At 37.5% G+C, this 20160-nt stretch overlaps 1 protein-coding gene across 1 annotated transcript in view; it reads left to right on the top strand.

Moving 5' to 3' along the window:
- The window catches only part of ATXN10 (ataxin 10), a 108145-nt gene that overhangs the window by 32809 nt on the left and 55176 nt on the right, over window positions 1-20160 (top strand). The window contains exons 6-7 of the mRNA XM_009282234.2: window positions 11990-12070; window positions 17904-18069. Of these exons, the coding sequence (XP_009280509.2) occupies window positions 11990-12070; window positions 17904-18069 (247 nt within the window). The remainder of the gene's footprint in view (window positions 1-11989; window positions 12071-17903; window positions 18070-20160) is intronic.

Raw genomic sequence — 20160 nt, 5'->3', positions numbered from 1 at the left:
TGGTTTTACTCCACTGAGCTTTTATATTTTTTGCTGCTGGCCATTCTTGTAAATATTCTTGTCAATTATACATTTGAGAAATGTTCTGCCCTGCATCAGCAAGGATACACATTCAGTTAATTGTTATATGAAGCATTCCAAGGGGAAAAAAAAGGAAAGTTTATATGTTTTTGTAGCATTCTTTTGAAGGTCATGTATAAATTCAAAATTTAATTAGGAAGAATTGTCAGGGTTTTACTAGTTATTTGGAAAGTCTCTAAACAGAGTTAAGATGATTAAATGACATTTGCTTTTCATTCAATAGTTTGCTTTTGTACTGAAAAAATTACTTTAAAATTTGTTTGTGGCTGGGCTTTTTTCATAACCAGGTCAATTTGCTTAGGACATAAATAGTTTTCAGAAAGCAAACTTAAAGTTTCAGGGTCAGGCGACCAGACTTCTATTTCAAAAGTGACAAACTGAATCTTTAATTTTGGCATCTGTCAATATAAACACATGTGAAAGATGGCTTTTCAGATAATTATCTAGATTATCCTTCATTTTCTTTATGTATTGAAGTTATGCTGAAATGTATTTTGACTGAGATATGAAAGCCAGGGAGAGCGGGAAGAGGTTGTCATGCTGTTAATTTTGTATTTTGAAGGTAATTTCAGAATAAATGCAGCATCAAAATAAATGCCGAGGTATCCATTTCCCTGATCTTTCTGAAGTGCATTCTGTTGATGTTACAATGAAAATGTCTTACTTCCACTACGGATGTTTGATGTGGTTGGGAAATGGTCTCTCTTCAGAGTAGTCTTGAAATTAAAAAGAGGCAAACTTCTATACAAGATATAAGACCATGATGAAGGAAAAGAGATGGGTAGAAAAGAGTAATCCTAGTTCTGCTGTAAGGCAGTTGCAGAATGTTTGCCCTCTAATTCCGCTCAGAATGCTGAGTTCCTCATACAGTAAATATATAAAAAGCATTGGAATATCTTCCAGGTGTTAAGAAAATAATACATTTGTTTTTCTTTCATAGACTTAACTAGCCAATGTTAAAGTACTCAAAGCTCATTATCAGTTTTCCCAACTGAAAGAAAAAGTAATGAGGTTGTAGCATAAGTTTCTTGGCATTTTATACAGTTGTCTTGAACTGAATTATAAATGGAAATCTTTCAATAATGTTGGCACTGTTTTCAAGTCAACACAGGTAAAGCGCGTTTACAATTGCAAAATCTAAACCAAAAAGTGTATCGCAACAGTGCAGTATCAAGCATTGAATAGGTATTCAAACAGCATTACCTTGAAAGTGAAAAAGATGATTCCTTGCTAGAACGGGACTGATTTTTCTGTCTCTTTGTAGCTCTAGAGCCTTTTTCTGATTCATCTTGTACCTATTTCCTCCCATTTCTTGATCCGCACTTCATTTGTTCTTCTAATACTCCATTTGTTGTATGTCCCATCTCAAGAAACACATTTACTCTCTGGTTCTCCCTCATGTTCATCTGTTCTTATTGTGAGGTAATATTTGTAATGGCTGAGGGCAATCTAAATGGCAAAATACGTTCTTTCTTCATATTAGATTTAAAAAAAAAAACAAACGTGATTTCCATTCTGAAGGAAACTATGATATTTATATATTAGAATACATGTAGTATCTTTAGTCTACTTGGTGCGGAGGGGGAGGTAAGAAAGTAACATTTTCACATGCTTTTTTATTTAAAAAAAAAAAGTTGGTGTAAGAGGTTTGTTCTTCATATTTTTAATGGAAACCTGCTAGTATGTACTCTTCCTTACGCAACACTGATTTAAACAAAGTCTTTTTTTTTTTCTGGTTTTGGTTATGATTTTTTTTCTTTTTCATTTCCTCTTCCAGTTAGCCATAGGTCAGTGTGTTACACTAATGTAATGCTTTTATATTAGACCATACGTGCATCTTGTGAGCCTGTACTACATAAAGTATTTCTGTGTAGTTAAAGGTTTGGAAGAGCCTACAAAGATAGTAGTTTTGTTTTTGAGTAGAACAATCATTGTAAAGTCTTGCAATATCTTTTTTTTTTTCTTTTTGCAAATTACCGAGTTTTTTCTTGTTACCTTGGCAGTAGTAACACAGCCTATTTCATAGGCAACAAGTTGTTCTTACTTTAGCTTTAATTACAGAGGATATTTGCTTCATCTTATGAATAACTGACTACATTTTCACAAGGTACCTGCAGCTTGTATCTTGGATTCTTCTTTGCATTTTTCTATTTTTTTTCCATTTGTAAAGCACATACTGTAAGTGTGTTTATGAGTATCACAACTGGTGTCACACAGCTGAACCTCCCAGTCCAAATAGTTTTCTCTTTTTTCTAGAATATTAGAATTGATTTGAGGGTAATCTTGAGTTGGGTCTGAAAGCCTGTTTCTCTTATTAGCACTAATCCTTCTTCTGTGAGATAAATTTGGATAGATACAATTGTGTAATGTATGATGATACCTTCTGTTGCTTGCTTTCTTGCTTTCCTTTTTACTATTGCTGAGCAGCAGGAAACAAGCTAGCCAGCTCTTGTGCTGACTTTCTTGTGTCCTGCCTACTTGAGCAGTTTTCTCTGCCGGTTCTCCAAATTTAGGTGAAAGCTCTACTGATGCCAGCCATGTTGCATCTATTTTCTGTAGGAAACTCTGGTGAACTTTTCACCGCTCTCCATTTACTAGCGTAAGGCACTGCTCTGTTTCTGTGATCAGATGGAGCAGGCAGTGTGCAGAAATGGCTTCCTAACATGTACTTCGCTGTGAACAGAAAAGCTGAACAGTAAACAGGATTTCTTGTTTTGGTAGAAGTAGTGTTACTTTGGCTGATGAAAGCTGAAGATTCTTGTCTTGAATATAAGAACATTTTTTTGACAATGATAAGTGAAAAGCTAAGCTTTGTCCTTGGGTCAGCGTTGTTCCTTACATGTAGTTCCTTACATGTAGTAATGCTGTCTCTTTAGGACAGCTTTTGAAATTTTATAGGTCTGCATGTGCCTTATGCCGATATTAGCTATTCTTTCATTAGAGCCCTCTGTTTCTAAAACATTTTTGGCTATTGAATGAATTGAGTTTATTGCAGTTAGGTGTGTGAAAGACAGACACAGATGTTGTTTTGATGATACGTTTAGAATAAGTTTCAACTTTGGTGTATTGCTGCTTTGGCTTTGGTGTCCATTTTTATCATTGCATATAATCTTCCTGGTTTGAACTAATTCCTGTTCATTACTAGAGCACTTCCCCCCGCCTCCCATCGAGGAACTAGGTTACTTTCTGATATGGAAGAGTATGCGTGAGAGATAATCATGTAAAATTGCATAAAAAGATTTCTGTCCCTTTTCTTATGAAGTTGAAGCTAAGCAAGCTTTGGATGCCTCTCTGGCTGGACTGTAGAAAAAATATTTTGTCAGCAATTCATTAAAAATTTGGAGCTGTACTTCAGCTCTCACTGAAGTACATACCACTAGGATTGCTTAAATGAATTTACATAGCCGCGGTATTTGCAACAGAGCCAGTACTCTGTTGTAAAGATTTGGGTCCCTTGTGCCACAGCTAACAAAGTGCACAGCAACCATTTTAAAGTGTCTGTTATGGCATTATATGGCTGAGCTGAAATACAAACTATTCTTCTTCCAGGAGGTTATGCTCACTGCTGGACTCACAACTGACTGAAATGAAGATGTTCTTACTTTTAAAGTTAAAAATACTACTTAATTCCTGCCTACCTTCTTGTCTCTCAGCTGGAGCATCCGGTTTCATATTACATCAAATAAAAAGTGAATGCCACATGTGTTTATTCCTCTTGGCTGGGCTTTCTTGCTGTCAAATGCTGCTTTTAGGTTTTGAAAAACTTTCTTTGAATAACCAGGCAAGTTTTGGTTATAGGGAGAACTTTTATTCACGATTTTATTCCCTTTTCTTTTATTGTGCACTGAAATTTATGACTTAATGTTCCTCTAAGTTAGTATCCAATGAATTCCACAAATAAACACTTACGATGCTCAAGTTATTTTTGCAGTTGCTGCCATGAACCGTTAGGACAGAGAGAGGACATCCAGGACAAATATTTGGATTTAAGGCCACTGGCTGAACTGTAGTGTCTCCCATGGGGTCCTCACTACTGCATTCGGCTAGTACATGTTGGGTTTTCTACTCTTCACCCATCACAGGAGGGCAAGCGCATCTTTAAAATCTTTTCTTGGTGAATTTGCAATTCCTTCTCTGTTCATGATCCCACATTCATGTTTAGAGTCCAGTTTTCCATCTCCAAGCTGGAAGAGTCCTTAAGGAAAGTTCAGGGGGAACCTCTTTCCAAGTGTGACGCCTTTGGCTTCTCCTTCCAGTCTCGCAGCAGTTCTATAGGGAGAAGGCTTTGTCAGAGGAAATCTGAGATTATTCTGAGCAGTTCCTCAGAGCTCCTTTTTTAGAAGCAGCTGTTGGTCACGGACCTTTTGCGATTCCTCTTCTGTCTGCCGTAAACACCTCTCCCAGTTAAAGAGAGTGAAGGAAGCGTCTTTAAAGGCAGGACCTAGCTTTCTGGAATTTTCCTGTCACATTTGCACTTTTCAAATCACAAGATGTTTGGTAGAAGACAAGGATCTCCTGTCGGGGAAGAGGGAGTGTCTAATGTGTTGGCTATGCTTCCTGGGAGGGGTGGGTTATGGGAGATAAGGCCTCAGTTTAGTGACTTCTGAATTTAATCAGTGATGGAAAGCCAAGCCATTCACTTTCTAAGCAGTTTTTGAAACAAAGGAGAGCTATTTTGCAGATCAGCATATTTTGAGACTATAAGCACTGATGCATTTTTAAAACATGTTTGTAGATTGACAGCATAACAAAAATTGCCTCAGAACTTGGAAGAAAGGGAGGTAACAATGCTGTGATGCACACCTAAGTGTGTCTTCATGAGTGATACACTTTTTATTAAGTATTTTCTGTGGCATGCTATGAGCTAAGAAATAGTTAATAAATTTAAGAAGGAAGTCAGTTCTATAAGGAATGCCCTGGTCAACGTTTGTATTCAGTCCTTGTATGATCATACCTTTTTATCCAGACCAGATGGTCTGAAGGCTCATTTCATTAAGCTTGTGGTTACTTGTAAGCATCAGAAATGCTTCTGTCTCTGAAATCTGTGAAGATGCAGAATGTAATTCACACATTTAATAAATATTCTCTTGATTTAAGAACTGATACCTCCTCCTCTTTCTCTTTTAGAAGCTTGATCCTCTAAACAGCTCCAAGATTTTTTTTAATATTGCTGCCTTTGCCATCTTTAATACTAGATGCTGAGTGGCATTTTAAAATAGTATTAAGTAACATATATTAGACAATGTATTTTTAAGCTGCCTCTAAACTTCTAGTCAACACAGCTCCTGAACTTGTTTCAGGCTAGCAATCCTATAATCTTGAATACTAGGAGCTCTTCTGAGGTTGCTGCTGCTGGTCTAACTCCCAAGAGCAATGATCTGAGCAGGCAGATTGTGTATTTCCAACTGAGGTTCTTCAAAACATTGCCTGACTGGCTGTATACCCCTTTGTTTTGTAGCTTTTGGCTAAAATTTTAGAGCGAGAAGAAACTGGAAGTTTTCAGGACTGAAAGCCGTTGAAACTTACCTGTCTTGTCCTGAATGTTTGGATCTGTAGTTGGGCTTGTGAAGATTGCCCAGAGCTTGCTGCTCTCAGAAAGTTTTCAAGGAGTATGATGTTACAGAATATACTTCAAAGCGTATGTCTTTGCAAAGACACTGGCTCTGCAGAAACAAGTTAGTTTCCTTTCTTTGGTTTGATTTATGGCATACACTAATTAAATGATCCTATCTGCTTGATGGTTCTTTGCTGTGCAGTTGTCTTCTAGAAAACGTGTTGTTCTTTGCAACATGCAGCTACTATCTAGGCTATTAGCTTAAGAATTAATACCCTCTAACTTTGATGAAAAACTTCCATGCTGCTACAGCCTGGTGCATGAGTGACTGTTCCTGTACTATCTTTAGTCCTGAGACCTTGTCCTTTAATACAGGCTCCCCCTTTCAGGGGTTGGTTATGATCTGTTGCTTCCAGCTTGCTCTGCTCATGATCACAGTTGTGGGATTAGCATTCCCTCTCAAATACTTCCTTGCACATGGAAAGCTTTTAAAACTCTCAACTTCAGTTCTGTTGCTTCCAGCCTCTTGTGATCTTTTCTTTTTCTTTTAGTATTACTTAGTTCCTTTCTCTCTGTTTCCTAAGAGCAGAAGATCTGTCTCTTAAACTGTGATTGGTCTTTCTGCATTATGCATCTTTTGGTTCTGCTTCCTCCACCCCTATGTTCCATCTTCTGTTTCTATTCAGAGGGATGAGCATGGTTTTCAAGCCCTTGTGAGACAATTTATTTTCTGTGTATCTTCCATCTTTCCAATATGCCTCTGTAATGGTATGCTGATTTAATTCTTCTGAAGTGTTGACATATTAAGTTGAACATATCTTAAACATGTAAGCAAATATACTTACTCCATAAGCTAATACTCTTTTTCCAGTGCTGCTTTCTTTCAACAGCTGCTGCCTACGAAAGGATGCTTTCTGGGAATTGGACATACCCTTCCTTTAGGAAACAAAGCTGGAATACACTGTTCAGTATCTGAAATGTATTTCCTATTCACTCTGTTTCTATGTGATTACTACCAAGGTCTGAAGAGTCCTCTGTAACAAACTCCGTTGCAGTTCCAAAGGAGGAAGAAAGCACAAGCAGTATCTCCTGTCATATGTGCAGTATGCTGAAAAGGCTTTCAACAGCTGCTGCCTACGAAAGGATGCTTTCTGGGAATTGGACATACCCTTCCTTTAGGAAACAAAGCTGGAATACACTGTTCAGTATCTGAAATGTATTTCCTATTCACTCTGTTTCTATGTGATTACTACCAAGGTCTGAAGAGTCCTCTGTAACAAACTCCGTTGCAGTTCCAAAGGAGGAAGAAAGCACAAGCAGTATCTCCTGTCATATGTGCAGTATGCTGAAAAGGCTTGCCAAGCAGGGGGGTGGCGGAGCGGGGGCCTTTGTGTTTTTTTTTTTTTTTTTTTTTTTTCAGTAAAAGATTTTGCTTAAAACATGCAGAGAACTATGCCTTAGGCTCTGGAAAATTGTGCAGCCTATAAAAAGTCATTCCTCTGTGTTTCCCCACACATACACATCCACTACCTTTCGGGTTTGTATTAATCAACAGCAGAAAAGTGTGTCACACAGTTTAGAAGCTACTGTATTTAGAAGAGAAACCAGCACAGAATGCCACGTGAGATCTATTTTAGAATATTGAACCTGCAAACATATGTGTTTTGTAAAATAATTAGGAAAAAGTAGTACAAAATTACATTATAATTTATCCTAACCAAGACCAATGTGTATTCTAAAAGCTGTTTATTTTAGAAATACTTTGGTGGTTCCATTAAAGATGAGAGTATAGCTTGTGTCATCAGTTTTTCCAAGTGTGTGCATGGGGCAGTGTAGCTACTATGGAAAGAAAAAACAGGTTGTATTTTTGATTCCTGAAGAGCAAGGAACAAAAATCCTCCATTTTAAAATAAGAAGCATAATATGCCTTTTGGTTTCCAGAAAAACGATATTAGGAGTGTGGTCAGCTGTTTGGCATTGGAAGCAAGATTTTCTGAACATCCACTTTCTCTTTTTGAAACCACAGCTCAATGATGACTGTAAAGATTAGGATGTGGGGCTCCCCCGCCCCATTTTTTGCCTTTGGTTATTTTGTCCTGGCTTATGGAAAGAAGTGTGGACAGAAACTAGTGCTCCTGTGGCAAGGAGTCTTGCCCGTGGGCACAGATTTAAAGGCAAAGATGGAACTCCTCAGTAGAGCGCTTGTTGCTTAATTGGTATGCATGTGGTGCAGAAACCAGAAAATGTTACCTTTTTTTTTTTCTTTTCATTTTGGGCTTGCAACTCTGTCTTTTCTCTCTGACAGTTTAGGGTGTCCCCCACCCCCTTCTTCTACTCTCCAGAAAGTAATTCTTATTTTTAATTCCAGGAAAGTTGGAGTTACGTTGCAGGTTCCAAGTTCAACTGTGGTTTTAAATAGTACTGACAATTGGAAAAGTTTCCTTAATTGTAGAGATCTGAGTAGCTTCTACTTTCTATTTGCAGTAGCAGTGTATTGGCACAGATTTCATCAATCTTTCAAAGGCCAGCCTCACACATTTATTTATCTTGTCACCTCTTTCTTCTTGTATATTTTGTGGAGGGGGGGGAGCAGGAAGTGATTGTGTTGCTACTCATCTTCCAGGTTTTCTTGGTAGCTCTTCAGAAAAAAATTATTCCAAATTTGCTCATAAGTAAAAATAAGTCTCTTTTTAGCCCCTTTCAGATGTAGCTATCAAATTGAATGAGAGTGTCTTCTGAATAAGAGAAATATTACAGGTAATCTGAACCCAGTCTTCTAGACCTGCAAGTTGCCTTGGTGGACAGTATTGTGGCCTGTAAGGAGGATGCATTCATTATGGGTAATGCCTTTTGAAGATGGAAGGATGTTCACTGTTGTGCTTGATTCAGCTCGGGAGAGGAGTGTTGTGGTGCTTGATACTTGGGGTTGAGCCTTAAATATGGAAATGTGTTTCCTTATTCTTCTTTTGAGTGAGAATTGCTGGTGTTTCAGTGGGATGAATTATCTACTTTCTAGAGGTCTTTGTGACAACACGTGTTCCATTTGTTATTAAATAGCTTTATACTTGTAACTGTTTTTTAAGTAGTTTTGATAGGGTGCTTATATTCTTGTGCAAGGACAAAAAATACTTTTGCTTCTAAAATATGTTCTGGTTCCAAACAGTTCCTCCTGAGGCATACTGCTTTTTTAGCATCTAAAAAGGCTGGTGATATGGCTTTGAAAGGTTAGCTGTCTAAATTTTCTTCTTTTTTCCTTCAAAATCTGGATGATTTGCTACATTTGTTTGTTAAACTACAGTAAAAATAGCTATTTTATTCTTACTAAATATTTTGCATAGAGTGGCATTATTGTAGGATGATGAAAAATGCTTTTGGTTTTGAGATCGGAAGAGAAGTTTGCTGATCAAATAGTGAATCGCCACATCTTTTTCTTCTTTCTTCTAAAACATTTGTGGGGGGTTTCTTCCTCATTTTCTGAGTCCGAGGACACTGTTCTCTAAACTTGGTAATGGGATCAAATCAGCTTAATATGGAGCATGACATTTTATGATAAAGTTGATTGCTTACACCCGGCTTTGATTGGAGCAAGCTTAGTGGTCATTTAGAATATACTGAGCGCAAATGTAGCTTATACCATTTCATCTTGGCTGCTTCTCAAGTTCAATTTGGTACAATGCAGCCCTTGTGCTATTGTAAAGTCTTTAAACTGAACATCTCCTGTATTTATCTACTATGTAAGCACTTGATTTTTTTAGGATTTTAGCCAAACAATTTTTAAAAAGTCAAGAAAATTGGCATATTTAACACTGTTCATTTGTTACTGTGTTACGCTTGCATAACAACTTTAATTTTCACCATTTCCTTCACTAAATTACAGTGGTCCTCACTTTATCCCAGTGGTTCTGCTGCTGGCCCCCAAAGAGAGTTTAAAATCTCCTACCAAAGCCTTTTGTGTGCATCTGAAATGCCATATTCAGTCAGTAACCCAAAACTGAATGTCTTCTTTTATTTAGAGTTGTGGATGGTCTTACTTTTCCTCCTCTTCTCCCCTGCCCCAAATGAAAAACAGGAGAGCTGAGGACTAAAGATATTAGGGTTGATTTGCTGCATCCTTGCTTGACTACCACCAAAATTTCTGGGCATGGTAGCAAGAGTTTGAAGTGCTTTATTCCACTACTAATCTCTGTTCTGTCTTGGTGATGCTCTTGTAAAATATGCTAGTGCTCTATTCTTTATGATACTGTAATGCAGGAAGTGGATAAGGTAGAAGAGAAACTTAAATACAGAAGCAGAAATTTCTGAGGTGTTACATCTCATGTCATGAAATTAAAAGGGTAAGAAGCGTATATGGAAGTCTATGCTCCTTTATAAGCAGAAATTTTATTCTGAAATACTGCAAACTCCTCAAGCAGTAGAGGTCTAGTCCACAGAACGTGAAAGGTGTGTGAATAAATACAAGAGTGTAGACCCAAGTAATGACTAAAATACAGGTCTTCCACTTTGCAATAGTAATCACTAATGTGCACCTAGTAGCATTAGATCTTTTTGTGATAATTATTGATCGCTTTTTAACTACAAGGCAAATAGTCAAGAAGATTTCCTCAAAGTAATGATAATCATGAAAATTAAGATTTAAATTCATAGTCCCAACTGCAAAATTGGGCTTCAGATTCTCTCCTTAAATGCTCTTTTACCATAATTCGTTGTCAGCTGAAATTGTACATTGTGAGGCTAAGTACTGTGTTCTGCACAACTCTGATTATTATGCTTTTTTCTTTTGCAGCTTCAGATAAAAGCCTTTGTTTCTACTCAAATCCTTAAAAAATAAAGTCAGTTGAAGGTTTAACTGTGGATGGCTCGTATGCCATGAATTGTTGGTTCGGGAACTGTAGAAGTGTTCCCCTTGATTGCCCTGCTGATGGCTTGATTCAGTTGTTACGGCTGAGTCTGCGCTGCTCAGTTGGCATACATTTGTACTGTTGACTTTGGGGAAGTCTGTAGGTTTAAATTTGTGGTGAGAAACTCTTGAATCAATGCTACACTGCTCAGAATCCCAATTTTAAGCTGATGATTCCCTACACCTATACTATTTTTTTCCTTGAACGTGTGTACAAATATCAATTAAAAAAAAAAGCACAGCACAAAATAGCTTTTCTTCTCCCTCCCCCTCTTAAAAACATGTAGTTTAAAGTAACTGAACCAGATGCTGGCTAAGTCCACAGTTACTGTTAGAAATAGAATAGCTATTAATCTTTTGGACCTCTTGTTCTCTTATTTCCCCAATTGTCATTGAGCATTTGTCCAAAAAATACTTTGTTGTAGCTGGAAGGCTTCTATGTGATCTTCCTGTTAGCTATGTAGTGGATTTCGGATACACAAAATAAAAGGCTGTCAGCAAAGTGAAAAGTAAGGAGGAGGTGGAGGGCATATTGAAATCACTTGATTTTCATACTATTTTAGCTATTCTTTCTCAGTAGCTTCATCAGCTCAGAGGATGCTCTGACATTTGACCTGTAACTATTTCATATTTAGTAGTTAGACACACTGCTTTAAAAATGCATAGTTCAGTATGCATACACAACACTGTCAGTGCTCCTAGGAATGTAATTTGAGGAGAAAAATATTTTTACATACTTCATTTTTTCCCATAATGCTGAGAGTATGTGTCTGGGTTGAAATTAAATGATTAGCATCTGCTGTTGACTGCTGTGAATGGTGCTTGGGAAAGTGATCAGTGTAAATACTGGCATTAGCACAAGGGTAGACTGACCACAGCTACCTGCCTCATAGAGCAAGGAGTTAGATTTGGTTATCAGCTTAGGTTCCTATTACACAAGGAGGGTATTTTTTATAAGTTGAGACGAGTATTTTGCTGCCTTGCATCTGACAAAGAAGTTTCCATTTGCTTTGATGTTTTGTTAGAATTTCTTTAAGAGAGAAATTATTTGAGCACTTTTTTGACTGTTTGGTGGGCTTAAAAACAGTGTTGTGACGAGTAGCATAATAGTTTTCAAGCTTGAACTGTGGCTTTTTGCTGAGATGCATAAACAATTGGGTGAGTGTTTTATTATTTGAATTGTGGTGTACCTTTTGTATAACTGGCAAAAGACTCTAAACCAGCTTTCCTTCAAGCATTTGAATAAAAGTGTGCTGAATTGATGGGAAATAGCCATTGCTGCATTAGGAAAAATACTGCACAACAATGTGCAATTAATTTGTGACAATTTGTATCTATTAGCAAATAGGACCAGAAACATGTCACACAGTCATCTACTAGTAAAAATAACCAGCACCATTTGGAGTAAATGTAGATGCTGTTTTTGTAGCACCAGTAACACTTCTTTTTTTCTTTAGGTTCTTGATTGTTACAGACCATTTGCTGAAATGTCCAGAGTTGGTAAAAGCCCTCTATGCCAAACTGAGCAATCAAGAAAGGTAACCCCAAAAACCAGTGTGGCTTTTAGTATTTAGCATTCCATATAGAGTATCCTGTTCACATGATTGAAAAACTGTGTGGTTTCATAGTTGGCACAAAATCTCTAAATACATGTTTCTATGTCAGTAATGGTTTTAAATTGGTTGGTTAACATTACAGCTTAGCCACAACTGGCAGTGATTTATGTAGGGTTGCAGAATCCAGGTTGGCGCCATTACTCGGTAAAGAAATACTTCAAAAAAAAAAAAAAAAAAAAAAAAAAAAAAAAAAGAGACAAGATTTCATGCCTGTGTCTTGATTTCGTAAGAGCACCACACCCTGCAGTGTTTTACAGCTGTATTTGAAATGTCCTCAGCTGTTCATATCCCTGTTGTAATTACAAGAAATTAAAAGGAAGGCTTTACTAAAGTTGGAAGTGTATCTAATAGTGGTTACCAGAACCTAAAAAACATAGATGTGCAGATGCCCATGATTACTTAATCTTTTAGTGTTTCCACGATTGAAAATATACAATGCTTCAACAAACCTTCACCTTGAAAGAAACTAGCTAGTTTTCCTTCAGGCGTGTGAGTAAATATATGCTGAAATGATGGGAAATGGCCATTGCTATAATTGGGAAAATGCTTATTTACAATTGCTTTAATAAAGAATCGGGGAAGATAAAAAATTATTTTGTTAGAATAATCAACTTTGGGAAATCCTGTGCTATAATTCTACAGCTCCTCCTACTGCTTGAAGATCTTGTGATCTGGTTTATGTATTCAACATGGCTACTTTGTTCCCCACTTGCCCAGGGAAACTGCAAGTTCCCCCTATAGTTTTTGCAGGTGAAAGACAAAGCAGTAAACAAAGCAGTCCCTTAATGTTTTTTTTTTTCCTGTGGTTTTTGCTGTGACTAAAGCCGCAGTGTTATTACAAATGGGGGTACAGACGCTGATCAAAGGTTATAAAGAAACAAAAGGGATGGCAGGCAAAGAAAGAGTATATGATAGGTTGAGAACCAGAGATAAAATATCATTAATGTATAGGTATGGGATGGAAAACAAGGGATGGGAATGATAAGGAGGGAAGTATTGTCTTCTTCCTTTATTCAGGCTGACCAAATGGGAACGAATATGAGCTGTGTGCTTACTGTACCTGGAGGTAGGGGCTCCTTAACCAGTTAGTAGGAAAGACTGTTTTATGTGAATGAGCTAGATTTAATTCTTTTGGGGGATGTCATGTATGGCAGTTTGTTTGTATGTTTTTGTAATCCCCTTGAGGACAGCCAGGACTGGGTTAGGTTGTTCAATTGTACTTAAAGCAATAGACGTAATCAGTTTCTAGAAAGGTCTCAGCTGGATTTGTTGCACGCACTGTGCTACAGATGGTGGTCGGCTACCTCGATTGGAAGGCTTTTGGTGTAGGCATCATATGGATGATCACATGCGGGATGGCTAGTCACAGCATATTCGCTGACTTTATTATCAATCCCAAGAGCTCTGCAAATCAAGTAAACTTTCAAAAGTTTTTCAAAGACATAATCACGGTACAGTTTATTATGAATTTGATACTGCTTAATTTACTGTCAAACATATGGAAGTGGTGTAGAAATAGTCCTTTTGCATCTGAGTTATAGAAGAAAACCCTGCCGTGGCATCTTCCTATATAATGTTAGCATATTTAAGAATGCATTCTTTTGAGATATATGAGGAGACAAATCCAATTCAGATAAAAACATTTTGACTGTCATTAACTGGAGAAAAAAGTATAAACCAAAGCATAGGGAATTCATTGTTTCAAAACAAGACAAAGAGCCTTCACCGCAAGAGTTGCCGCATTGGGTGTCCAATAAGGCTGACTAAGTCATATAAATGAAGAAAGGACAGATGTGGTATTGAGGTGTCTGGGGAAAGCAGTTTGAGCTCATGAATATATGGTAACTCTCAGTTACAGTATTCTCTATCATGCACATTAAATACACTTACTTTAAGTGTATTTACTGCAACGAAATTACCTATGCTGAGAAAGTTTGTGAATACATACGTTAGCGGTGACTTAAAGTTGGCAGCTGCCTTAGATAACCAAAGTATATGCAGTTGCATAACCGCAGTTATTTGCACTATTCACAGTATTTGCACTATTCAAAGTATTTCCTGTAACTGAAATCTAGTGCATTTGTGATGCTGTGGCCATGGTGCGTGCCATGAAGTAGTTCTTGTTGTAGAAGTGGATCTGGAATCTGAATTTTCAATTAAAAGACAAATTCCTGACTTCTGGACAACTTTCTCTTTCATTTCCAAACAAATTTAAGCACTTTGGTGTTGCATGTCTGAGTTTGCAAATGGCCTGAAATAAATACTGTGATAATATGATCAGCTTTTTTAATGGTATTCTGGTTTTGAAAAGTGTATGATGATGTGACAATGCCTGCTGTTTCTCTGCAAGTGATTATTGCAGAAACATATGGCTATGGTATTGAGCCAAAAGACGGTAAATTCTTTAATTCTTTGCCAGATTTGAGATTTCCCTGTACGTGTGTGCAAGTATTTGGCAGAAGTATTGAGAAAAAGCCTGTTTTGCTTTAATCCAAGTTAGCCTTGAGCATGGACAACCTAAGTTAATGCCTTGATAGTCTTAATTACACTGTAAAATCTTCAAAATGAGTAGGGGTCTTGCTTTAATTAACAGCAACAAAAATGCAACTGAATAGCTTCAGGTGTGTTTAAGATGCTCAGCTACTTGCATCTTTAGTTTTGATTTTTGTGTTATTTCATGTGAAGTGTTCTCAATGAATGACGTAGCCATTGATTGAATTGCCAGCAGGGAAACAGGCACTCAAGTAGTGTAAGTGGCACCACTTCTTGCTTATGTTCAGCTACAGGGCTGCTAATGTCAATGTTGTGGTGGGTTTTTGTTCTTGGTAATGCTCACAGACACAGAATAGCTGAAGGTAGCGTTGGATTATAGTCCTTCACACATTTACCATTTTTCATTTAACGGGATGCTTACAAGTATCGTTCAAAGATGAAAGAACTGGAAAATTTTGAGGAAGGATCTAATTTGTCTCATAGAACCATTGCTGTCAGTGAAATGTTTCAGGAAAGAGAAGTCCCAGTCACAGAGAAAGAACGTCCCAAGTGTCTGGCACTTCCTAAAAGGTTATAAACCAAGCACGCTTGATAAAAAAATTATTTGGCAATAATAAAATTGATAGAATTTTACAATACTATTTTTAGAGAGGCTTAGTAGGACTTCACTTTAATTTGCAACAATGAGCTTCCAGATTTAAATTGCACTTTAATGCTGTGGTTTATTTGCAGACTATAGGAGACAGCGATGTGTTTTACTGATGATTGCAAATACTTCATAGTAGTTGTTCTAAGTTCTTGCCAATTTGGTCAGCTTCAGGAAGAACGGGTTTAAATTTGGCTAGGGGAAAAAAAAGCAAGAGATTGACAAAAAGTCTTCCTGAGTGGTGCCTAAAGAAAAGGAAGATGACACTTACGGCATGATCATTTCCAAATAGAAATATAATCATAAATATAATATACAAAATTGTATTTTAGATATTGAACTGAGTGTTACAAAAATTCATGATGAGATGGCTAAAACTGGTACTAACAGTTGTCATATCTGTTGTGCTTAGCTATAGGCAAACAAGTAGGAACAAACTCTGTCATCTGAATGGCTAAACAGTTGTGAGATTGTTTAAAAGAAATGAGCAAATTGCATTGTGTGGGAGAGCTAACTTGGAAAAATTTGGGTGAGTCTTGGAAGAAAACGGAGAGAAACAATAGAAGAAAGGAATGTAAGGGAACTTGCACCAGAACAAAAAGCGTTGCTCTCAGGAAATTGTTGGCTGAATGGCAAGACTTGCTTGAAATTCAGGGGAAAGATGGGCATGTCCTGAATGACCGTGCCTGGAAGAAAACTAAGGAAAACAGTTTTGACATGAATGCCTAAAGAGAACAGAAAACTTTAAAAGAAATTACATACAGGTGGTGTTTTAATGTCACTCCTGTTTCTCCGAAAGGATTATGGTTGTCTAAAAGGGCACCCAATTATATTGCAAGAGGAAGAGTAATGCAAAAAAATTCCCCTATTAGCAATAATTTCATCTCACTAATACAGTTTATGCACGTATGTGGTAAGTCTCCAGCTTCTTTACAGAACGATTCCTTGTTGGTGTTAAACGTGTATTATTTGGACTATTGGTGCAACAATAGCTGACTGAAACTCTGTTACACAGGAGATAGTATTTTATTGGAATAATTCCTGTAATCATAAAGTCTGTTAGCAGCCTGTTTTCTTAGCTGAGCATATGCTTGAAAGGCTCTAAACTTGGTAAAAACTGGCATGTAAAATCTAGCCCTATCTTAGGGATGAATGACATGTCTGTGCACTTAACTTGATTTTTGTATAGTATGCCAAATTGAAAGCCTTCGTTCAGTTAGGGATGTTGGGTAACTGGACTCTGGTAGTTTGTAGATGGGCAAGCCTGTGGTACCCAGCTGTAACCCGAAGAACAAACAGAACGACTGTTCTGTGTCGGTGCTCCGTCACATACGTAAGCAAAGCCTGTGAGAGAGGTTACCAGTGTTTGACAGCCTTCTGTCTGGAGTCCACCCTTTCCCAAATGTGTTGAGCGCATTTCTGTGCTACCGTGTTGAAAAAGCTTTTTGTCCTCATTCAGATAATTGTTTAATGCAGCCGTATTAATGACACTGAGGGTTGAGTTAAGCAAGAACTGAGTAGCTGTTACGTGATTAATAGGGGTGGGTTCTTGGAGGTTAATAAAGCAGTGACCGTGCTTTTTCCACAGAAAAAGACATTTCTCTTCCCCTTGTGACAACCTGCTTGGTAAATTTAAAAAAAAGAAAAAGCATTTGAACTATTCCATATGTTTAAATGTCAGTCCTTCCATCTGAATTGCAAATATTTTAGTGAAAGAAAACCCTGAGCCTGCACTTGAATTCATTCAATAATAGCGCTCTTTCAGGTTGAGAGAATTACAGTGGGACTTCACTAACCCATGTGCTCCTCTGCGCTGGAGTTGAACAGGGAAGCTGTAGGAGGGCCTCTGCCATGTTAAAGTCCTGCTTCCACAAAATACTCCCAGTTTGCCCTAACAACGTGAAGGGATATCGGAAATAAAACGACATTGAAGCTGTTAAAATAAATGACCCAAGTACATTTTATAGAGCAGCTTCATTATGTATCCACTTACTTGCTGGTTTAATACACTGAATAACTCTTACTGGGTATATGAGTAATTAACTTGGATTTACTGTAGTCTATCTAGTGGCAATTATAAAACAGCTGTAAAGAACCGAGTGTGCATATCAATTTTTATTTCCCCTGTTTCTGCTCAGAATTCATTTGGGGTTAGGGAGGAGAATTAGTAAAGGACTGCGTGCAAGGCAAGGGCCGTGAAAAGCTGGTATTTTCAAATGGAAGCTGTCAAATAGTCTGTGTTTATTTTGCTGAACTTAACAACAGCTTTTAAGAGCTGTTTTGGTGGAAATTTTAGACATATGGAATATGCAGTCACAGTAATGTTATGTTAGGACATAAGAAATTTGAAATTGAAATAGACTTGAGAAAAATATTGACTTGACTGTCTGGCCAGATTGTATTAATTGAATGATGAATGAAATTAATGGTGTGCAGAAATAAACCAGCGAACAGGAACTGATTGCCAGTGTTCATAAGACTTCTTAATTTTTAAAAATCAGCTCTGTTACTAGCATGCTAATCGTTTGTATCATTTTAACAACTGTATCTGCTTTTTCTACTGTTAATTCTATATGGCTTAGTGAATTTGATTAACAAGTTGTTTTTTCATTCTAGAGTTACTTTGTTAGAGCTGATAATGGCGAAAGTAAGTGAGAAGAACCCAGTTACCAGTGAAGAAATGAATGTGTTCATGAGACATGCTGACTTCCTTGCAGGGTGTTTCCAAGAGAAACGTGAAGCTGTGCTCAAGTTAACTTCTGCAGCAGGTGCAGAAGATGAGGTACGACTGATAAAAAACATCATAGTACTAGAATCTGAAGTGGTGAATTTTCATTGCCATTATTACCCTAGTGGCACTTGTGTACATTCCCAGTTTACTTTGTATTGGGAAAGCAGTGACAAGAGTTCACAGGAGAATCTGTAAGACAGCAGCCCAATTTTGCTTTTAATTTGAGGATGACGAAGAATACGGTACTTTGTGGTAGATTTATTTCCCTCTCATTGTTAAAGATCTCAAAATTTTTAAAATGTTCAAGTTGTCACATGTTTGGATGGTTTATTATGTTCTTACTAAGGATCACTTCTGTAATTTATTTGGGTTGTGAATTATATTTTATTCAAATATGAATCAAAACTTAAATTACTTATTTATAGGTGGGAAGCAGCATCTCTTCCCCCCCCCCAAATTGGGGTAAAAATTGAGTAAATGCTTTTTTTTCTAGCAGTACTAAAGTGAGTAAATCTTGAAGTTTTTTTTTTAAACTTAAATAACTGATGATAACGTGATAATTAATACATCATTAAGGTCCCAAATACTAGTTCTTTGAAAATGCATTTTGGCTACTTCTAAGACAGGTGTTCCTGATCTGTTTGGGACCTGGAACATCAAGTTCTGATCATGGAGAGCTGTGGTGTGTATGTGATTGGCTCAGTGCAGGGGAGCTGTCTGAAATGTATAGTGATCCTCCCTGCAAGTGAGGGCTTTTGTTACTGACTCTTCCCCATTTCCCAGTGATTTGGGGCTTTGGTGGACCTTGCGTGGCTCTGACAAGACGGCACTCCTGGGACCCGCAAGCATCCACAGCATCAAGTTGCAGAGCTTGCTGGGCTCTTAGTCGTAGACGGCTCCTGTCTCCTGGGCACCCAGACACTTGCCCCAACTCCAGTCCACTTGGAAGAAATCTGTTATTGCTTCAGACTTAATGAACTGGTTCTGTTGAGGATGACCACAATGAAGTCCCTTTGCAAGCTAAATAGGAAGGCTTTTATGGGTCACAGATGGTTTGTGGGTTGCACTTTGGGAACCTCTGATGCGGAGCTGAGTCCTGCATGGCCTTACTTTATTTCCTCCTTATGAAGTATCCAAGAGTTGCTGGGTACTTGCCACACCATATAGTGCAGTAAGGAGGTTTAGGCCATCTAAGGGTAGAGGTCTTTTCAAACAATCTGGTGTTCTATTTTTCCTCTTACTTTCCACAAGCTGCTTGAAGATCTAACAATGCCTTTGGGAATACAGAAAGCAAATTGCACCATAACTTGCAGTGACCTTATTTGTGCTCTTAGGTCATTGTATTGTGAGCAGGCAGTGCCAGGTCATACTGGTCTCAGGGTCTCAGTTCTTGATCCCTCTCATATAGATAAACTTTTAATGTTGTCAGATGATTTTGGGGTGAGTTGGTTTTGTTTGTGGGGGGTTTTTTTAAGACAACTAGCCAGAAAACTAAAAGCCTGAGAAATCTAATATGTTTTACTCAAACACAGAATTAGTTAATCGCTGATTCTCACTGATTAATCATGGTTAGTTTCAGAAGTGTAATTAACGTATTTTCTTAATATCTTAAAAGGATATTTAAAAAAAAGTTACATCTGGCTTCTATCTTGCCAAGTGACCACAGTGGTGTGTTGAAATTGTGTTACCCAATATACATGTAGGTGGAAGGATTTTATTGTTAAAACAAAAGTAACCTGTAATAGTTTCATTTGTAAAAACTCTTGAGAATGGCTGTCATAATTAATTTACTATCAAAGTGAAAAAATACTGATCTTTACATGCTTTTATATGATAATGTTACAGTGTTGTACTTGTCAATTTTTTGTTTGTTTGTTTAAATGGGCAGAAGAATTTTAAATGTATGTTGAGAGGTGTTATGAGAAGATATTAAAAATGACTTTATGAGGAGGTGATAGTTGGATGCATTAAAAAAACCCCACCACACAGCAATCCCTTCTTACCTGTCCAAGAAGGACAGCTTCCCCTCCCCCCTCAACTGCTTAGTCTAAGTTATGTTAGAAAACTTAATTGACTACTTCTGGAAAAGGTATCAGCTTGGCAGGAAGAGGACATACGCTGAGACAATTCCTCCCCCCTCCC

The sequence above is a fragment of the Aptenodytes forsteri genome, unplaced genomic scaffold (genome assembly GCF_000699145.1).
Source record: "Aptenodytes forsteri isolate BGI_AS27 unplaced genomic scaffold, ASM69914v1 Scaffold277, whole genome shotgun sequence".
NCBI lineage: Eukaryota > Metazoa > Chordata > Aves > Sphenisciformes > Spheniscidae > Aptenodytes > Aptenodytes forsteri.
Note: the sequence above shows the minus strand (reverse complement) of the source record. Positions and strands in the feature narration are given on the sequence as shown.